The sequence below is a fragment of the Ascoidea rubescens genome (genome assembly GCF_001661345.1).
Source record: "Ascoidea rubescens DSM 1968 unplaced genomic scaffold ASCRUscaffold_9, whole genome shotgun sequence".
Taxonomy (NCBI): Eukaryota; Fungi; Ascomycota; class Saccharomycetes; order Ascoideales; family Ascoideaceae; genus Ascoidea; species Ascoidea rubescens.
In genome coordinates, this window is record NW_017962921.1 from 192,169 (window position 1) to 209,966 (window position 17,798).

Sequence of the window (17,798 nt, forward strand, 5' to 3'; positions counted from 1 at the left end):
TGGAATGTTTTATTTGATTTTTCAGCTTCTCCATTTGAAAAGAAAAAATGACGTGTTACATCCGGATGGCTGTCTTTTTTTCCTGGCAGAAATATTAAAATCTAATTTGATTCAATTTATTGTCTGGCTTGATAAAGCATTTTCCTTGGTTTGTGATATCAACTAAGCGTTGAAAATTCGCTAACGAATCATATCTTGATTCACTTGCCTCCAATTTCAACTTGAAAATTCCACTAACAACAGAGTTTGATTGAGGGTTAGCAAGTCTTAATGGACAAGCTCCATTAATTGGTTTTTTCAAAGAAGCATAGATATTTCTCCAACATTTAAATGTTTGGAGTCCTGAACTTTTGAAGCATGACTCTTGGTTTGAACAGGATATGTGGTATCGCATTGAAATAATGAGAGTTAAATATCACTACCAATCCAATCATTTGTGGTTAAGGTATTCTTTTCAATGAAAGAACAATGATCAATGCCTTTGTGAATTGGTAGCAAATCATATTCAGAGATGAGAACCAAATCATTTTCTACTTATTTTGGTTTTAACACCAGTAATTAATTGATTTTGTAACACGGCGCAGTAATCACGACATCTTTGTCAATTGTTACATCATCTCCTTCAAGGTGAACAGTGTAATCATTTTCTTTGAAGCGATCAATTTTAATCACATTTAAATTTTCTATTTTACAGTGTTATTTCTTATTCATTCTAATTGCAAAACGTACAAAGAATTCTACTTTTTAAACTTTAACATTCCACCACTTCACTCAATGGTACATTCGTAGAAAATATTATTGGTTTTCTTTTTATATTTCAATTACTTTATTTAAGTTATTCAAATTTTTAATTTTTTTTATAACAAGTTCTATTAAAAGTTCATCCATCATAACGTAATGATACCATTTTGTTACACTTGCACTTTGTCTATATTGAGTCAAAGGCAGTCTATTTCCACATTTGAATTTCCTTATCTTAGTCAATGTTACACAATTATGAAGCTTCATGAATTCATAATAGACTATGTTTAATTGTTTAAATCCCTAATCATTTCGATCTGCTTTCCTTGCTTCGTACATTTTACACTTTTCGTTGGTGAAAACTCGTCCTGTCCACTTTACTGCTTTTTGTTGATCTGAAAGGTAGAGACAGCTCTTTCATGTTAAAAATGGGTTATTTAATTATCGATGCCGGACAAGATTCATATAATAATAAAATGCACATTGAAATAAATGATATATTCAATTGAATTAATCAGTTGTGGATAAAGCTAATTTGCAATATAAACTGTCACATTCGCAAAGATGTCAGATCCTTACCTCCTTCCATATGTCGATTTCCTCCAAATTTTGACATTCGGCAAAATGACTTCAATATATCAATGTGTCATTTCAATCAATCATGATTGATACGTTTCGGACTGGTGCTGAATGGCCGTGTCCTAAAACTTGCTTCACGAAAAAATCACCGACGGAGTCAATACTGATCAGCTTAGCTTAAAATGATTTGTCGCTGCTACTGATTTTAATTGAACTGCAACATGATATTGAGGTATTGTGGAAAGGTTATTCAAAGTTGCTACTGAATTTTAAGTAAATACAAATAACGATGATTACAATGCGATTGAGGTTCATTAAAAAGACTCAAAATCAGTAAATCTGACAAGATTTTAACAAAATAAAGTTCATAAAAACTAGTTGACTACAGCAATTACTAAATTAAATGACCAAGAGCTTAATCAGCTGATCAAGATAGTTGCAGCAGATTCAAAGAGCTGATCAAGATAGTTGCAGCCCTTTATCCAGAATTTAGATTTAAAGCCCATTTCGCTGCTTCTCGTAAGTTAGAAACGGAAATGATATTATATACGTTGGAAACAAAGGATTACCTGGCACTGCATTTGATGTTACCAAACACACGGCACCTTGTTTAATGAGCGATACCTGCTGAAACATTGATAAACGTGAAAATGAATGATTGTTTACAATCCCATCAGAATTAAGTGAATTGAGAGACGACCTCCAGAAAGCAAATATCGTGTTAACTAAAACCATATTTTTCTCGTAAGGTAATTTTGGTCAATTCAGGGCAAAATAGAGGAAACCAGTAAAAGCTCAGATGTGTGAGTAGATTGACTTCATCGGATGACCTAATGACTTGATGGTTGTTTTTGAAAATGAGTCAAAATCAGATGCTAAGAAAATTAATCTGACTAATGATCATCTCCATGTTTAAAATGTTTTGATTCGAATGATTCAACTGATGATCATTACTGTGAAGAGTGATTAACTGATGTAAAAGAAGAATTTTGATTAATCAATGGTGTCAATGCTGAGAGTATCTGCGCCGCAGAAGGAGCTGTTTCTGTTGGCTTATTGAATCGATCGGAGTTTTGGGCTATTCTATGCTAGCCAAGAGGATCCATCAGTATTATCAAATTGCTGAAAGTGGTAACATCGCTAACTTTAAGCATATCAGGAGATAATTTGATAACGAAGGTGTAACCTTTTGTGAGTTTGAAACGACGAGTAGATTCCGATTTTGATGCGCCAATGATGTGGAAAGTAATATGGTTTTCGAGAAGGACTGGGTTTTGCTACAAATACAGACTATGCACTGTCATTCCCATTAAACTAATCGAAATCAATGGCATTATCGAATGCAATCCCAGCTATATTAATTCAGCATCAAAAAAATGTCATACTTGTTTTCTGGTTCTCGGGAAATACCAGCTTTCAATCTTTCACCGCTGAATAAAATTAAGTATTGGATGGTATATTGCTCCTCATTTTGTTGGCTGAGTTAGAGCTGCGCGTAATCAATCTGTAACGGCAATCAAATGTATTTTTATTATTGGTGAGTTTCTCAAGCTCATTTCATCAGAAGTAAAATTATTAATTGATAGGTTATTGATAAGGTGAGAATTACTCTTTTTAACGAAAATGCCATTACGTTGTATCAGCATATATAATGAATTCAATAAAAGTAGGCTAGAAATCGTCTGCAAGGAAACGGGTTGAAACCATCATGTAACTGCATCTCATTGATCGTTTCAAAATGCATAAAAGGATAATTGAAGAAGCAAATGAAAATGCAAATGAACCAACTTCTGAGCCACCATCCTATTACGGTTCAATTTTAAAACATTCTCTAAAGAAATTCGATCAGTTTGGAGATATCGATTCGGATCAAAAATTATTGGGAATTTCGTATAGAATTCCCCAAACAAATTTAGAGCAATCTTAAAGTCGATCCTCCTTTTGATGTTTAATGGCTTGGTTTCATTTTTATGACTGACAAAAAATTTTAACGAAAGACTTCCAACGCGCATTGCTTTATTTAGTTCATGATAAAAAGCTGCATGATTTTAAACACGAGCTCAAACAAGATTCTCATATGAAATTCATTTCGAAAACACAATCAATAATTACTTTATAATTCAGCCAATTCGTTAATGTTAAATTCATTGGACCTTCATTCGGTTTTGCTATTAATTGATTCACTTTTGAAGCAACTTTTGATTCTTCGTTTAAACGAAACTCTGGAGCACAACCTACCCGAGTATTTAAGATGAACAAGATTTCGAGATCACAGTGCGAGTACACCTTCATATTAGTAGTTGCTTTATCAGACTCTCGAATGATAAACCAGAATTGATTGCCGTTCTTATTGTGGATAATCTGTCCAATAAACATGTTACTACTCCAATAGTCAAATCAACATTAATGAAATGTTTGCGCCGTCACAAACTATACGATATTAATAACAGATCTGTCATGAGACTGAGATCAACAATGAAAAATACCAATCCACCGACATAACATTTTTCAACAGGAAACTGTAAAGCTTTATGCGTCACTTTTATATCAAAAACCAAAAGTAAAGTAAAGAGAGAAAATATATTGGAAATGTAAATAGTAAAATATCTAAACTAAAACCAAAAATCTGAGAGTATGAGGAATGCAACCAAACAACCGGATTCATTCATGAGATCATAGATGATCGAAGACGTTTCACTTACAGTAAGATTTGATAATATTCACGTGTAGAAGTAGAGTAATTTTCACTTAAGATCATTAAAAAGTTTCCGTGAAAATGGAATAACTGGAAGTGGAAATGGATTAGCTTTAAGTGAAAATCGATAGAGATATTAAGATATCTCTAGTTAATGATTTGATAAATATGTCAGTTGTTTAAATTTTCGAAGGCTGAAGTTTTTAATGAAGAACATGCAGCGAAGTGGGTGATTGAGATGAATCGCCGACATTGTAAAATCAAAGCTTTGCAAGTAATTGAATTTTTATCTTTAAAAACATTCGATATCTATTTTAAGCGATCATCGACAGCACGAGTTGTTGATTCAACCCCAATTTCAATTCATTTGGCTGATGGTGTTTTCAATTCAACCAGTTTTTGTACTTGGAAATGCGATTGAATTTTTTCGAGGTTCTTCTTTAAAAATATCATTTATCAATTGAACCTCTGTTCAAAATTATTTAAACAGACTTTCATTGGATCTGCCATAACTTTTACTGCAACGTTGGTGATGCGTCTGTCCTATCCTTTGTCAGTATTCCTTTAAGTTCATCGGGCAAATAAAATATATTCTACAGAAATGGATACTTAACAACTAAACTGTGAAATTCACTTGGATCAGACTAAGTTTTAACCATCTGTCGCTAGCAATCAGAACTCGTTTGAAAGGTTTGAAGGAAAGGTGTGGGGAGATGCTCGAAACCGCGTAATGCTTTGTTTGAATAGCACATATCTTGTTCAGATCAAGATGCTCTGGCAGAAGCATCTGGTTAAACTGAATAGATCATTGGTCGATTCCAGAAGGCAGCCATTGTGAAATGAACAGATTTAATTACACACGTTTAATTTGCTTTGAATTTGCGTTTCAGTTTATGCAATCTTGCAAGTTCTCATCAACATTTAATTTTACAACTTCTTCATGCTTGGATTTAGCAGTAGATGTATTTTTCAAAATTTTAAGTATAATTAGTTTTAAAACATTTTCTATATGTCTTAAAGTTATTTTGTTTTTACATTAGCGCTTATCACATTATACATGTAATTATTTGATCTTCACATTTGCATTGTGTCTTTTTAGACATGAGGACCCTCAATGTTAACATTTACAGGATATGTATTACTACTACAGGTTACTCCATTGATGCACTTGCCTCTTATGAAGTTATTGTGGACGGTTGTCCGTTCTCATTTCTTATGAGCTGACAAATGAAAATTTTCTTTGTATATATATCTGATATTCTAATAAAGCTCTTGGAGTTTTAAATATTTGACATCTTGTAACGTTGGTAAGATCTTTCTTTCAACTTAAGTAGTTATTTGTTATAAACAGGGCACCCGTAATTCATTATTACTAAAAATATTCTATATAAATATCAAATGATATATAATATATCTTTATTACTAAAATCATGATAGGAAAGAAATGTGTATTGATCTTTATTTATCAATTGCATATCCAAACCATATACATTATACAATTGCAACCTTCAATGGATTTCCAAGCTTTATTTGCTAAAATTTTTGAATTTGCTGCATCCTTCATAATTAAACATATCGAGATTAATGAAATCGCAATGACAACCCAGTGAACCATGATTGATAAATTCGGGACCTGTGCTGAAAGGCCGTTCTTTACAACTTTGTTCGCCAAAGCAATCAGAAATTACCTTGATGTAGATGAGTTTTGCTTTTTATTGTTCATCACCGCTACTAGTGTCACCCCCACACATCAAGAGGAATATCTGGTAATGTTGAAGTATTATCAAGTCGTTCATCAAAATGCAAAAGAGTTAAAACTACGACATCTACAATGGATTTGAGATGTTCATGAAGATGAATAACATAACTCTGAATTAATGCGGCCGTGAAAAACCTTAGTCTGCTAGAAATGTAAGAAATCCTTCATTTATTGAATTATTTGACACGGAATTCAAAAAGGAAAATAAGATAGTTTCGACTCATTGTCAGGGATTCTGATTTTCTGTTTATTTGCCGCACTAGTAAAGTTTGAAAACAACAATCTTGGAACAATTCATGAAAACTATTGATTGGCTGGGAGTCACTCCGATGTTACCAAACGGCTGCAATTTTGGATATTTAATGAGACCTTGGGAGACACTAATGAAATAAAAAATAAAAGATCGTTAGCTTTTTCATCAGAATCAATTTAACTGACAAATGACTTTGGAGTTGCTATTGAAAATGAATGAAAATCAGATTCAGAAAATGTAAAGCTGGTTGATGTTCACCCCCAAGCTAAACTTCTTTTTTTTTCGGTGAAACAGCGCATGTTCTACGCTGTTCTAAAATATTATCTGCGCAAATGAAGAGGACATATTTGTCAAAGCTGTCAACACCGTCGATATTAGAACCGCAAATGGAGCTGCTAATGGCGATGGTATAAGACTGTTTTGTGAACCTTTTTCCAAGCTGTCAATGAACTATCATAAGTCTTGTCAAATTGCAGTTAATGGGTACGTAGCTCCACTAAGTGAGAGAAACAGCCAACTGACAAACATCATGCCATCATTAGTGACTGTCATACAATCAATCAACTATGGATGTAAATTGGAAATCGATGGATAATCATTTGTTTCTGATTATGGAATGTGATTTGCGTCACATTCTCTCCAACCTCGGTGGTCCCTCTGTCGATGACACACCTAGTTTTCAAACGGAAGGCAAATTCCGAAATTTATTAACACTGCGCCGATGAAGTGTGGAACTGTTTCTTCGGCTCATGGGACAGCAGATGATTCAAAATCTGACAACTCGAACAAATTAATGATTGGCGAATGTAATTCTGCTGATCTAGCTGATCTGATAATTGGCGTTTATGGATTACTAGTTACCCAAAACTACATGTAATTTCATTGTTAATGAGACTGCTGGCTCACGTGGAGAGCAACTCAATCATCAATACAGTTATTTGAAATATTACTCTTCTTACCAAAGAAGTCACATTGCTTTGCTCAAAATGATAATCATTTGAATACAAATATATTTAAGATTTCTGAATAGAACAAGGCATATCCATTATGTCACTGGAGCCCACTCATTTTTTGAAAAATGGCAACGCAACAATTTACTCAAAAACCCAAACCTACATTGCAACAGCAAATGATTGAGGCTAATTCTGCAAATCAGACTCGGATCGTCCCATTTAACTTTTGATCCTTTTGCAGAATTGTATTTGAATCAATAATAATTTTTATTGGTCATGGAAATCACTAAGGGAACCACGAAAAAAGTTAATCTCAATATACATTTGCTCTTTAAACGATTGCTGTCAAACATATCGGCACACAAAAAAACATCCACAACTGCATGATTTGTTCACTGCATTCAATTAATTTAGCAAGCAAAATTGAATTTACTTCAGACTTGAATTAAAAGAAATATTATTGAAAAGGTCCCTTTTGTACAGCGAATCAGATTGATCCAAATCAACACAATGGTTCAATGCAGTTAAGATAATTGATGCTCCACCCCGTCGTATGTGTAGTTCATCATGTTCTTCAACAGCTAATCATTTTTCATTGAACGTCAACTCAGCGAGTCCGACCTACCCAATCATTGAAAGCAAAAACAGTATTGAGCAGAGTCAACAATTAATGTTTGACGTAAGTAACCTACATAAATGAACATCAAATGGACAACCACATTCGATTATTGCCTCTATTGCTGAAGACATCTCTAAAGAACTGCTTACTAACTAAATCATTGAGTGAGCATTTATCAATACTGTTCTTGCTGACAAATTATCCGATATTAGTACCAAATTGATAATGAAAATGAAACCAATTACGATGATTCGAACCGTTCTGGGAAGCATCCATTCAACAAGTGAGAAGCAGCTTTAACAGGTTAATTGTGTCAGTTAGTGTAATTGACGACTCCTTCAATTGATTAAAAGCATCAACAATTTTTGATAAAGTTGATGATCAAGCAACGGAATCGTACCACCGTGATAATAAGTTTTTGAAGCGACTTCGGCAAATTCAGTGGACCATTCGATGAAGAGAAAGCACTGTTATTGGATTGAAAAGGAAAATAAATGACTTCACCGTTCTTTAAAGAATTTTTAAGAAAGCCAAACCATCAAATGGATATCGGCCAATTCAAACGAAATGAATCCAGTGATCAAAAAAAATGATAATTCATCAGTTCCTTGAACATCATTTAAGGACGTAATAGTCAAAGGAAAATTGCTATTCAATGTGGAACAAGAGAGAAATGGTGTTGAGCAGCGTCTGACAAAAATAGTTGCAAAAAGGTTGTCTGAAGAACTTCGCTTTAAGTATATTGATCGTTCTGCTCCACTTATGGCATTTGATATGCTAGGAATAATGTTTTCATTGGCGGCAAACATCATCCATAGTAACTGCCATCATCTTGGCTAGCACGGCTTTCTTCATTTGACGAAGCCTCCATGCAGATTTATTGGTTCCTCCTGCTGAAACATCGACATCAAAGAAGAATGTTCGCAGATGAATAAGGGTAGTGTACTGCTTAACGCAAGCTTCACTCATTTCGTCGAGCATTACAAGAATAGTGTTAATTCGAGCACTAACTACTAAGAAACTCTGTCCCATACAAGTTGTTTAACAGTTCAGCTTGTTTTATATCCAATTCAGTACTTCAAAATGCCATTGCTTAAAGAACTGAAGATGAGACTGAATCGAAAAGAACATTTGTTTAATACGGCGTTGCAGTGACAAATGTGGGATCCGTCAAGCCGGTCATTCGAATTGAAAATGGGGGGTCATACAATGAATAGAAGTTGTATAAAAATGTCTTAATTCCAAAATTGACTCAGATTTCCAAGCATAAGAACTAAATGAATTGCAACAGCTTCAACCAAATGATTTTAAAATGATTTTGGATTAACATTTCAAGATACGATAGATCATTCAAAATATGGATCATTTGATGCCACATTACAGTTTATGAATATTGAAAATAGATATGCATTTAGTTTGCGACATCGCATCTACTGTGAGCCATTTGGATATTCGGTCAACACAGCACCTATCTGCTTTTTCGGTGGTTTACAAGACAGTTTTCAATCTATGGACTGTAAAAAGACAAACCTTAATCGTCTCAGAACTATTTTCATTCGAAATATTACGCTCATTCATTGCAATGAACACCGGCTGAAAAGCAACTACTTTCTCAACTCAATTATTACAGGATTTAAGCAATTGATCGATTCATCGATACGTTAACGATTATTATAATCATGACTTCATCATTTATTATATAATAAACTTCTAACTATAACAAATAGACTTTAACAATTCTACTGATAGATACTCTATTTTTATTTCTGGTTTTCATTTAAATTTGTTAAAAGCGATCAAACTATGATTCATTGCAATGACTGCAATAATACGACCTTGGGATTATGTACTTTATTTCCCAAGATTGCTGTGGATGTGTTGATATTTTATTTGTGCATTCTAGCAATATTCTTTTTTCAACTTCAGTTCTCATTTGCCACTTAAACAGGGCAACTACTTTGCCATTATTCTAAGTAGGAAATATAATGTTTTGAAGATGTACATAACTAATATATGTGTGGAAACACCGCACAACTCTATGCTGTGCTGCTTTATGTTAATCAACTACATATTCAAGTCAGCTGAGATGTTCATTCTCGAATTTTGCCGGTCATGTGATTGGGAATCAGATTTTAATAGTGTGAAAGCCCCAGATAAATGATGATGCTATTGCTCACCTACTCCGCTGGAGGTATGTGATGCAGCAAAAGAACAGTCTTATCTAACAGATTTATCAATACTATGTAATGTTCCGTCAATTAACCCTAAACTGAATAGATCATTCGTACCAAGGATTGCTGACCGAACATCAGTTTAAAAATTTTTGGTGAACAGAGTATTTAGTGCATCTCATTGTTGGATTTCAAATTGCTTTTGAAGCTTTTGAATAATGTTATTTAATGAAGTCCCGAATCAGTGATTGGTGTGCTTATTATTAACGCGATGAGGCAATTTTGCAGATGCAATACTATCAAGGCAACGCTGGTTACCAGTAATGCTTTTTCGCGATCAGTATTACGTCCTATTTTTGGCTAAATCAATTTTGAAGAACAGCAGTGGATATTTTAGGAGCGGAGATGTAAATCAGGCATGTATCTTGCAAAGCATTAGAGCTGTCAATGCTACTATTAACAACGCATTTGATCGTCTCAATTAAAGCGGTGCGGCTTGCGTCAAACAATACAACCCTATCTTCAATGTCTAAGCATTCATCCATGCCGATGTTGAAGCAGCAGGTTCAAAATAAACTGGATGGCTAGTTTCCCCATTCATGAATGCTGTCTTGGCATTTATTTGGCAGTTGTTGCAAGTTGTTAGTGGCCTCCGATAAATAGGATTTCGTTACTGGATCATATATGTAACTTAACCGAACAAAAATCAATTTTGCTATGGTGAGGTTCCTGAAAGAGTCCTTTGCCCACTAGGTTCACAGTACGCTTTTCAAAGCTACTAATATTTTGTTAAACATAAAATTCTTTTTTTCTAATGACTGGAATTGTTAGGCCTGGTGATAGTGGAAATAATTGAATATTATCTTTTGACTTAATTTATTCATTGAATCAACCTTGGCGGAAATGCATTTTGATTTTTCTGTTGCTTGTTTCCTGGCTGAGAAAAATGTTGCAATAGTCTTTTTGGACTACGATGCCAATCGATGCGTTTCATCACTGACAAAGATAGGGATTGATTTTTGGGCCATCTTTCATCAAATTAAGTTTTACCATTGATCGATTCCGCTGGTCCATCTTCATTTTCTTCAAAATTTGTGGCTGACATTATAGATTCAAGTGATCACCATTTCTCTATTAGAGAAAGTTTTTTTGCTTAAACAAATGTGTTGGTTAGCCTTGATGATGGTTCCTAGGTAACTTGGTAGCCTTCAAAATTGGTCTGACATTCATCAATGACTTACTATAAATATCAAGCACTTTCTCATGAGTGGAGCATATATAACTAAGCGGGATCCAACTGTTTGCGTAGAAGCAAGTTTACGGTATCAATGGCCTAAATTTGAACTGCTTGCAGCATTGACCTTTCGAATGATTTTCATCGTTGTATCCCATTGGCGAGTGTGCAACAACAGTTATTTTTACAACTTCTATGTTCCATAGATAAACAACTGATATCTCAATGAACAGGTTCGCCATCAATATTTTCATCAATATAGTCTTATTATATTTAATGATTCTCTATTGATTTCTTGATCTCCTTACCAATTTCCACGTGACATGTTTGTACAATATAACTTTCTCTTTCTTTGTTTTTACTTAAAATTGATGAACCTCCTAAAATTGAAAATGATTCAAATATAGTTTGAGCGATGCCATTTCGATCATAGATGAATTCATAATTGAATATGATACTCTGTTTAAATCTCCCATACTGTGAGATTGGTTTTCTTATTTAACTACTACTACTTATCACATTTTGGACACATTGGTGTATTCAACATTACAATTTATTTGTGATATGAAAAGCCTCGATATCTTTGTACCTATCTCAATTGTTTTAATTACTATCGAACACGATAGTCTATAGAAATATGACCAGAAAACCGATACGAAAGAAAGATATATATAATAACATTAATGAATTGCTTACTGGTAAATGTTTCAATTGGAAATGTGTTGAATTCTGAAGTTGATTAGTGAAAATTATTTGGTGCTTGAATCCTTTCATATATCGACATTGTCCACAATCTCTTTATAGAAAATCTTTGCGCTTCTTAATTCATGGAGATTGATATGATTGGGTCTGCCGGTTATTGTCAGCTGATCATCCATTGCTCCACCAATGGAATCACCAATGGCGTTGATGCTGATGGTGTGCTTCATATTGGGACTCATCGCCGCTATTGATGTGCAATGAACCTCCTCGGGATTGGCTAGTATTTCGGAATGGTTAATCATATAGTTCTAAATATCCAACTGATTTCCAAATCAAATTCAAATGGATGATATTGAGAGGATGACTCACATAAATTAAACATTTCCGAACGTAAGTGATTTGGAAAACGTAATCGGCTTAGAAGCTTACTAATTCCATCAGTAATTGAATTAATGCACTGAAAATTGAAGGCTGATGTTGTCATTGATTCGGTTAACTATCGATGAATTTGATTTATTCCTCTTCATGCCGCATTTTCTAAGTTTGAACGAAAAGATGATACACTATATGGAGCATAAAAAGATGTCGCTGGCATCCCGTTTATCGTTACCAAACGAATGGCTTCTTTATCAGTCAGTGAAATCTTCCAAGACTTTAATGAACTGAACCAAAAAGGATTCACTTCAAATTCATGGGACGTAATTGATCAGAGCAATGACGTTGAACAATGAACTATTATGCTACCTCAAGTAAGGTCCTTCAGCTGTGGTTGTTTTGTACCTCACAGCTGTATCAGCGGAAAGAGAAAAATAATTCGAATGCATCAATAAATTCAATTAATTGAGTGCTCTGACAACATATAAGGTTTTATTGAAAATCAATCTATTTTTCATTTTGAAACAATAGATTTGGCGACGGTTATCCCGACTTTCAATAAGTGCTTGATTGAGGTGCTTTAGTGAACATGCCACAGCGGTGAAATATCATCAGATCACAACCATGCGTCGTTGATATTCAAAGGAGTCAATGGCCACGATATCTGTACATCGCATTGGGCTGTTTATGTCTGTTGTGCATAATTTTCAAATGACTAACTTCTTTCAAACTCAGACTGAGATATCATATGCTTCGACACAATGAAAGAAATGGTTACAATGATCACATTCTGGGAAATTATATATTGATTGACAAAGTTGAATTAATATTGGGTGGTGTAAGTCAATCAATGTATTAAGGTTGGGGAGTGCTAAGATAATAAAAAATGCTTTGGTGCTCAACACGGAATGTGATGTGACTTCAATTCACATGAGGGACTGGTATTATTCTCTCAATCAAATGAGTACCTTCACCACAAATGAGCTGAAGCATAGCGATACTAGAAGTCAATTAGAACACAGTGAAATATCTTCGGCGGATTAGAACCAAGCTGATCTTTTACGTCTCAGCACTAAAGAGAAATAGTTCGTGGAGTGTTAATTTCTGCTTACTCAGGTAGACCGATTGTTGGCGCTTAAAGGATTAATTGTCAGAGAAGATAAATCGCATGCTACTGTTGGTGAACTTTTCACGCTCAAATCAAGCGCAACAGATTTAATAAATGAATGTTACTCGTGTTTTATATAGTACTAAGTTAACAACGCAATCACTTTGCCTCACCAAACAGTGAATATATCTAATAGAAATATCATTCAAGATATTTACTTGCAATAGGGATGCATCCTTTAACTAAGTGGACCTCATTTATTGCCTCCAAATGAAGCAACAATTATTTGAAAGAAAGCGAATTCAAAGAAAAATGATAAAACCTAGGATTGATGTGAGTCCTCCAAATCACCGTTGGACGTTCATATTTAGACATACCATTTTCGTGGCAATTATATTCCAGTCAATGATAATTATAAGCGTCCCTGCAAATTGTGACACAAACTGAAAACAAGGATAAGCTTCATGGTCCGTTGGATCCTTATATGCTTCTTTTAGATAGAAATGTCACACAAAGGATTGTAAAGATTGACCTCATTAGTACATTTCTTGGCTTGAATTGAACGCACGAAACTGCATGTCCTCTATAACATAGCTGAAGAGAGATTCACAGAGCACCTGCAATCTGAGCAACCAGTCAAGTTTATCCATATCAGTCCAATAGGACAATACTTGATGAAATGATTGACTTTCTCGGCGGTGCTACTGATAATTTAGCATACTCTGTTTCCATCTGTCAAACCAACTTAACCTACAAAATCATCATGAAAAGAGGATATTGAAAAGACCTATCTATCAAGCAGTGATATCAGCAATTGCTCTACGTCAACATCAAGTAAAGAATCAAATCCTATTGCGGTCTCTGTTGCTAAAGATATTTCCATTTTATTTGGTTTTAGTACAATTGTTCAGTGAAGCTTTATCACAAAGGTGTTTGCAGACAATCTCTCTGCGGACGGAGAGAATTTCCACTTTACGGGGATACATCCCTTCAACAGGAATGGCCATCTCTTGAGGAAACTAATTTCTTCTAAAGGAGAATAATACATTTTCGTCAATCAATTGATGTCATTACCAAGTACTCAAAAATGTGAAGATCATCCAACCGAGTTCCAGTCTGCTGAGAGTAAATTCAATGAAAGATGTTCCCAAAAATTCAGTGGTCATTTTTTCTCATGAAGAACCGTTTGCTTTCGAATCAAAGTTAAAATATACCAATCCAACATTCTTAACAGATATATTAGCACTGCGCAAATAACATTATTGGCTCCCGCTATAGCATTTTAGAGGAGCTCATATAAAAGAAATGATATCCATTCGTTAGGAACACTACCATCAAGTAAACAAATAGCGGTCCTAAAGCAATTGGTTGTCAACGGTAAGGAAGGAACTGATGGTTCTGAGAAGTTCAAAGTGATGAGTAGCAAAGCATTCTCTACAATATTTTGTCAGTAATCAGACTGATGGTTCAGCTCCGCTTTTATACAATCAAGTATTCACATAAATGTTTGCATTTTGCGTCCCTGCAGTTAGCAACGGCAGTATGGATAATTGGCCGCCAAAATCTTTTGAAGGCCAGGAATTACTACTTTCAACGATAGTTAAAATGATCGTTTATCTTTAATTGAAGGACTATAATATCCTTTTAAGAAGATGACATTTTAAAAGCCGCAGAAGCAGTAGATGATATTGACAGCGGCATTTGGTTGTTTATCTGCATCGTTGCGTTGAAACATGTCCCATATTCAAAGGTTCTTCTGGGAATCATGTTTGAGCGACACATAATGGGTTCCAGATTTCTTCGAACGTCGCAATTGAGAAAGTAAATTGCGTTGCCAAGTGTAACCGTTAAACGATGTAGCACTACTTTCTTCAAAGAGAATGATGATGTTCAAGAGTCAGCAATCCCTGTACCTCACCATAAATCATCATGTTCATCGAATGTTTGTCACATATCAATTTATGGTTGACTTTGGATATTGTATATCAATTGCTACATCATTTCTCAGCCGACATTGTGGTGGTCCTTGAAGCTATGATCTGTTCAGTTCGTTCAGAGCTTGACAATACTTTTCTCAACCAAAGTACTTGAACAAGAACTACAGTGACAATAATAATAAATTAAGTGATACTGATTTCGCATTTCATGACAAACTATTTTTTCCACAAACAATGACCATTTTCTCTCTCATTACTCCAACAAACACTTACTTAGTGACAATATTGGGCAACTGGGGAGCCCTGTTAGAATAGTCAAAACGGCTGCGTCGCATCTATAAATCGTGTCATGCTCTCATGCTCTTCAACAACCCAATTACCTGTTGTATTGTCACCCACTGACGCAGTTTCAGTCCTATTAAGTGAAACATTAAAAAGTGATTTATCTCTCTAAAATATATTCCAAGGCCTATGGTTGCTAGTGGCCGATATTAACCATTAAGGTGACAGTCACTTTTCTTGTTCACATTCGGGAGATGCTAATGTTGGAAGTCCTTCCAACGATACTCATAGTAAACCGCATTATATGCAAAACCTTATTTTTAGTAAGCGATTAGAAGCCGGATATAATAGAATAAGCCACAAAGTCATACTCATTTTCTGCGACCTAATTGATACAGCTACTTCTCAACGACTTGTCAAACTCCAAAATAGATTCTATTTGTCATCATCAAACCCTAACCAAAGTGTCAAATTGTGAAAATGTGCGAAAAAAACAAATGTACTTTTCTTCAAAGTTTTTCCTTTAGAGTTACTTCTTCAGTTCAATGCAATTGCCTAGATCACAAAAGCATCCGGCTGTGCTGTGTATGGAATCACACGATTTACGCAATTGATTTATTTATCACAGCTTTAAGTATTAATGTTTTCATAGCTTTATCAGCTGTTGCATAAAGTTGATTTATTATTACAGATAAACATTACTTGTTTCAGCCTGACGTAACTGTATTTTCCACCTGACCTTAATCTAACTACAGCTCAAGGAATGAAACTAAGATGATTCATGATCTCGTAAAAAGCTATGTTTCTGAGTTTGAATTCCTCAATTTCGAGGATTCGTTTGGGAATTATAGAAGGTTTACATTGGGATTCCTGCAACATCTTCTCAAGAAAATTCTCTTTTTAGATCTCCTGCCGAAATCACAAATCGTTGATTATTGTTCGTCACAGATTTGGAAATAGTTGTTAGTTAAATAATATAATGATTTGATCAGCAACGCGATAGAGATGGATTTGATATCAAGTTATTGTAATGAATTAGTTGGTAGAGTATTGTTTAATATAGAACGTCAAAATTTAACAATCATTTGTATATTCAATACACTTCTCAAAATACTGAGTTAAATCATATTGATATTGGACTTTTTAACAAATCCGAATATGCCACAAGGAATGGATTCTCTAGAATGATCTATCAATCGAATTGTTGTGAATGACAGTGAATAGAAAAGTGACAAACTAAGCCGGATAACTCAAAGTTGTTCTTTGACAAAATTATGCTGTGACATCGTGTCGTGCTCCTCAAAGAAACACCTGTTAGCTGTGTTGTCATTCACAGATGCATGTCTTGTATAATTGCGTGAGCCACTGACCAGTTCATTAACGTTTCAAAAACTACCGACTGAGCTGAAGACAGTAGTTGCTTCTGTTAATAAACATCGTGATAATCGTTAGTCGTTTACTCTTTCTCTACGTAGCTGTACTCCAGGCTGATCCACGCGTATTGCTGTTCAATATCACCTCATTACGCAACTGCTTTCAATAAGGAGATAGATCTTAGCTATAATAATCAAAAGGACAATGACCCTGTCATTCAGACCATTTTCTTTGGTACAACTTCATTTCCAACTACATGTTTAACTCGGGCTGAAATATTTGATTAGTTGTATGTCGTTCGATCTAGTTTGGATCGATGTCACCATTTCTGACGATGTGTAAGACAAACAAAATCAATCAATTTCAAACATTTGGCTTTCTGAATAATTCAAACATTCATTCCAAATACGAGTTTGACAAGAATATCTCCTTCGACATCTTTTACATTTCAGGATTTGAACACTTGCTATTCTTGTCAAAACTTTAACTGTAATTACTTCCAAGCTATCGATTCTCGCTTCAAGCTCCCTCATTACTCCATACACACTCTGGCCATTTTTAGGTATGTTATTCAATTTAATCATTTTCTCGTGTTCTACATATTTTATATCTTTCCTTGTCTTTACTCCGTTCTCTTCTTTAATTTCATTTACAGTTATTGTTTTTGCATCTTGGTCGGTCTCATGGAAGAACGTGGTGGTTTCGTTGCGATCTTTCACTCTCTCAAATTGCTACATTTTCGAAGGATATCTTACGTTTAGCATTCAGGGTTCATTTATTTGTTCAACTTTACCTTATATTTGTGATGAACAAAGGAACCCTAGTTAACTACTTTCTGCATAGTTCTCATGATTATCGAAAGCGATACTATGTAACCGAACGATTACAACAGCGATAACATTATATTTCATATTAAATTAATCTATTCAATTATTTGTTGACATTACTTGTGATGGACACTGTTCGATTTTAACTGATCTGATTCTGTTGATTCCCCACAGTTTCAAACTTTTCCA

General features: G+C 34.5%; 2 protein-coding genes across 2 annotated transcripts; one reads left to right on the top strand and one right to left on the bottom strand.

Moving 5' to 3' along the window:
• Positions 1 to 94: 94 nt before the first annotated feature.
• ASCRUDRAFT_8839 (uncharacterized protein) lies at positions 95 to 394 on the bottom strand (the record flags this gene model as incomplete). The annotated part of the gene is made up of 1 exon (XM_020194995.1): positions 95 to 394. The coding sequence occupies one exon, from the start codon at positions 392 to 394 to the stop codon at positions 95 to 97; it is 300 nt and encodes a 99-aa protein (XP_020046371.1).
• A 2,664-nt stretch (positions 395 to 3,058) lies between these two features.
• Positions 3,059 to 12,437, top strand: ASCRUDRAFT_8840 (uncharacterized protein; the record flags this gene model as incomplete). Its single annotated transcript, XM_020194996.1, has 2 exons — positions 3,059 to 3,210; positions 12,344 to 12,437. 2 exons carry the CDS (start codon positions 3,059 to 3,061, stop codon positions 12,435 to 12,437), a joined length of 246 nt encoding a protein of 81 aa, XP_020046372.1.
• Between the last annotated feature and the right edge of the window lie 5,361 nt (positions 12,438 to 17,798).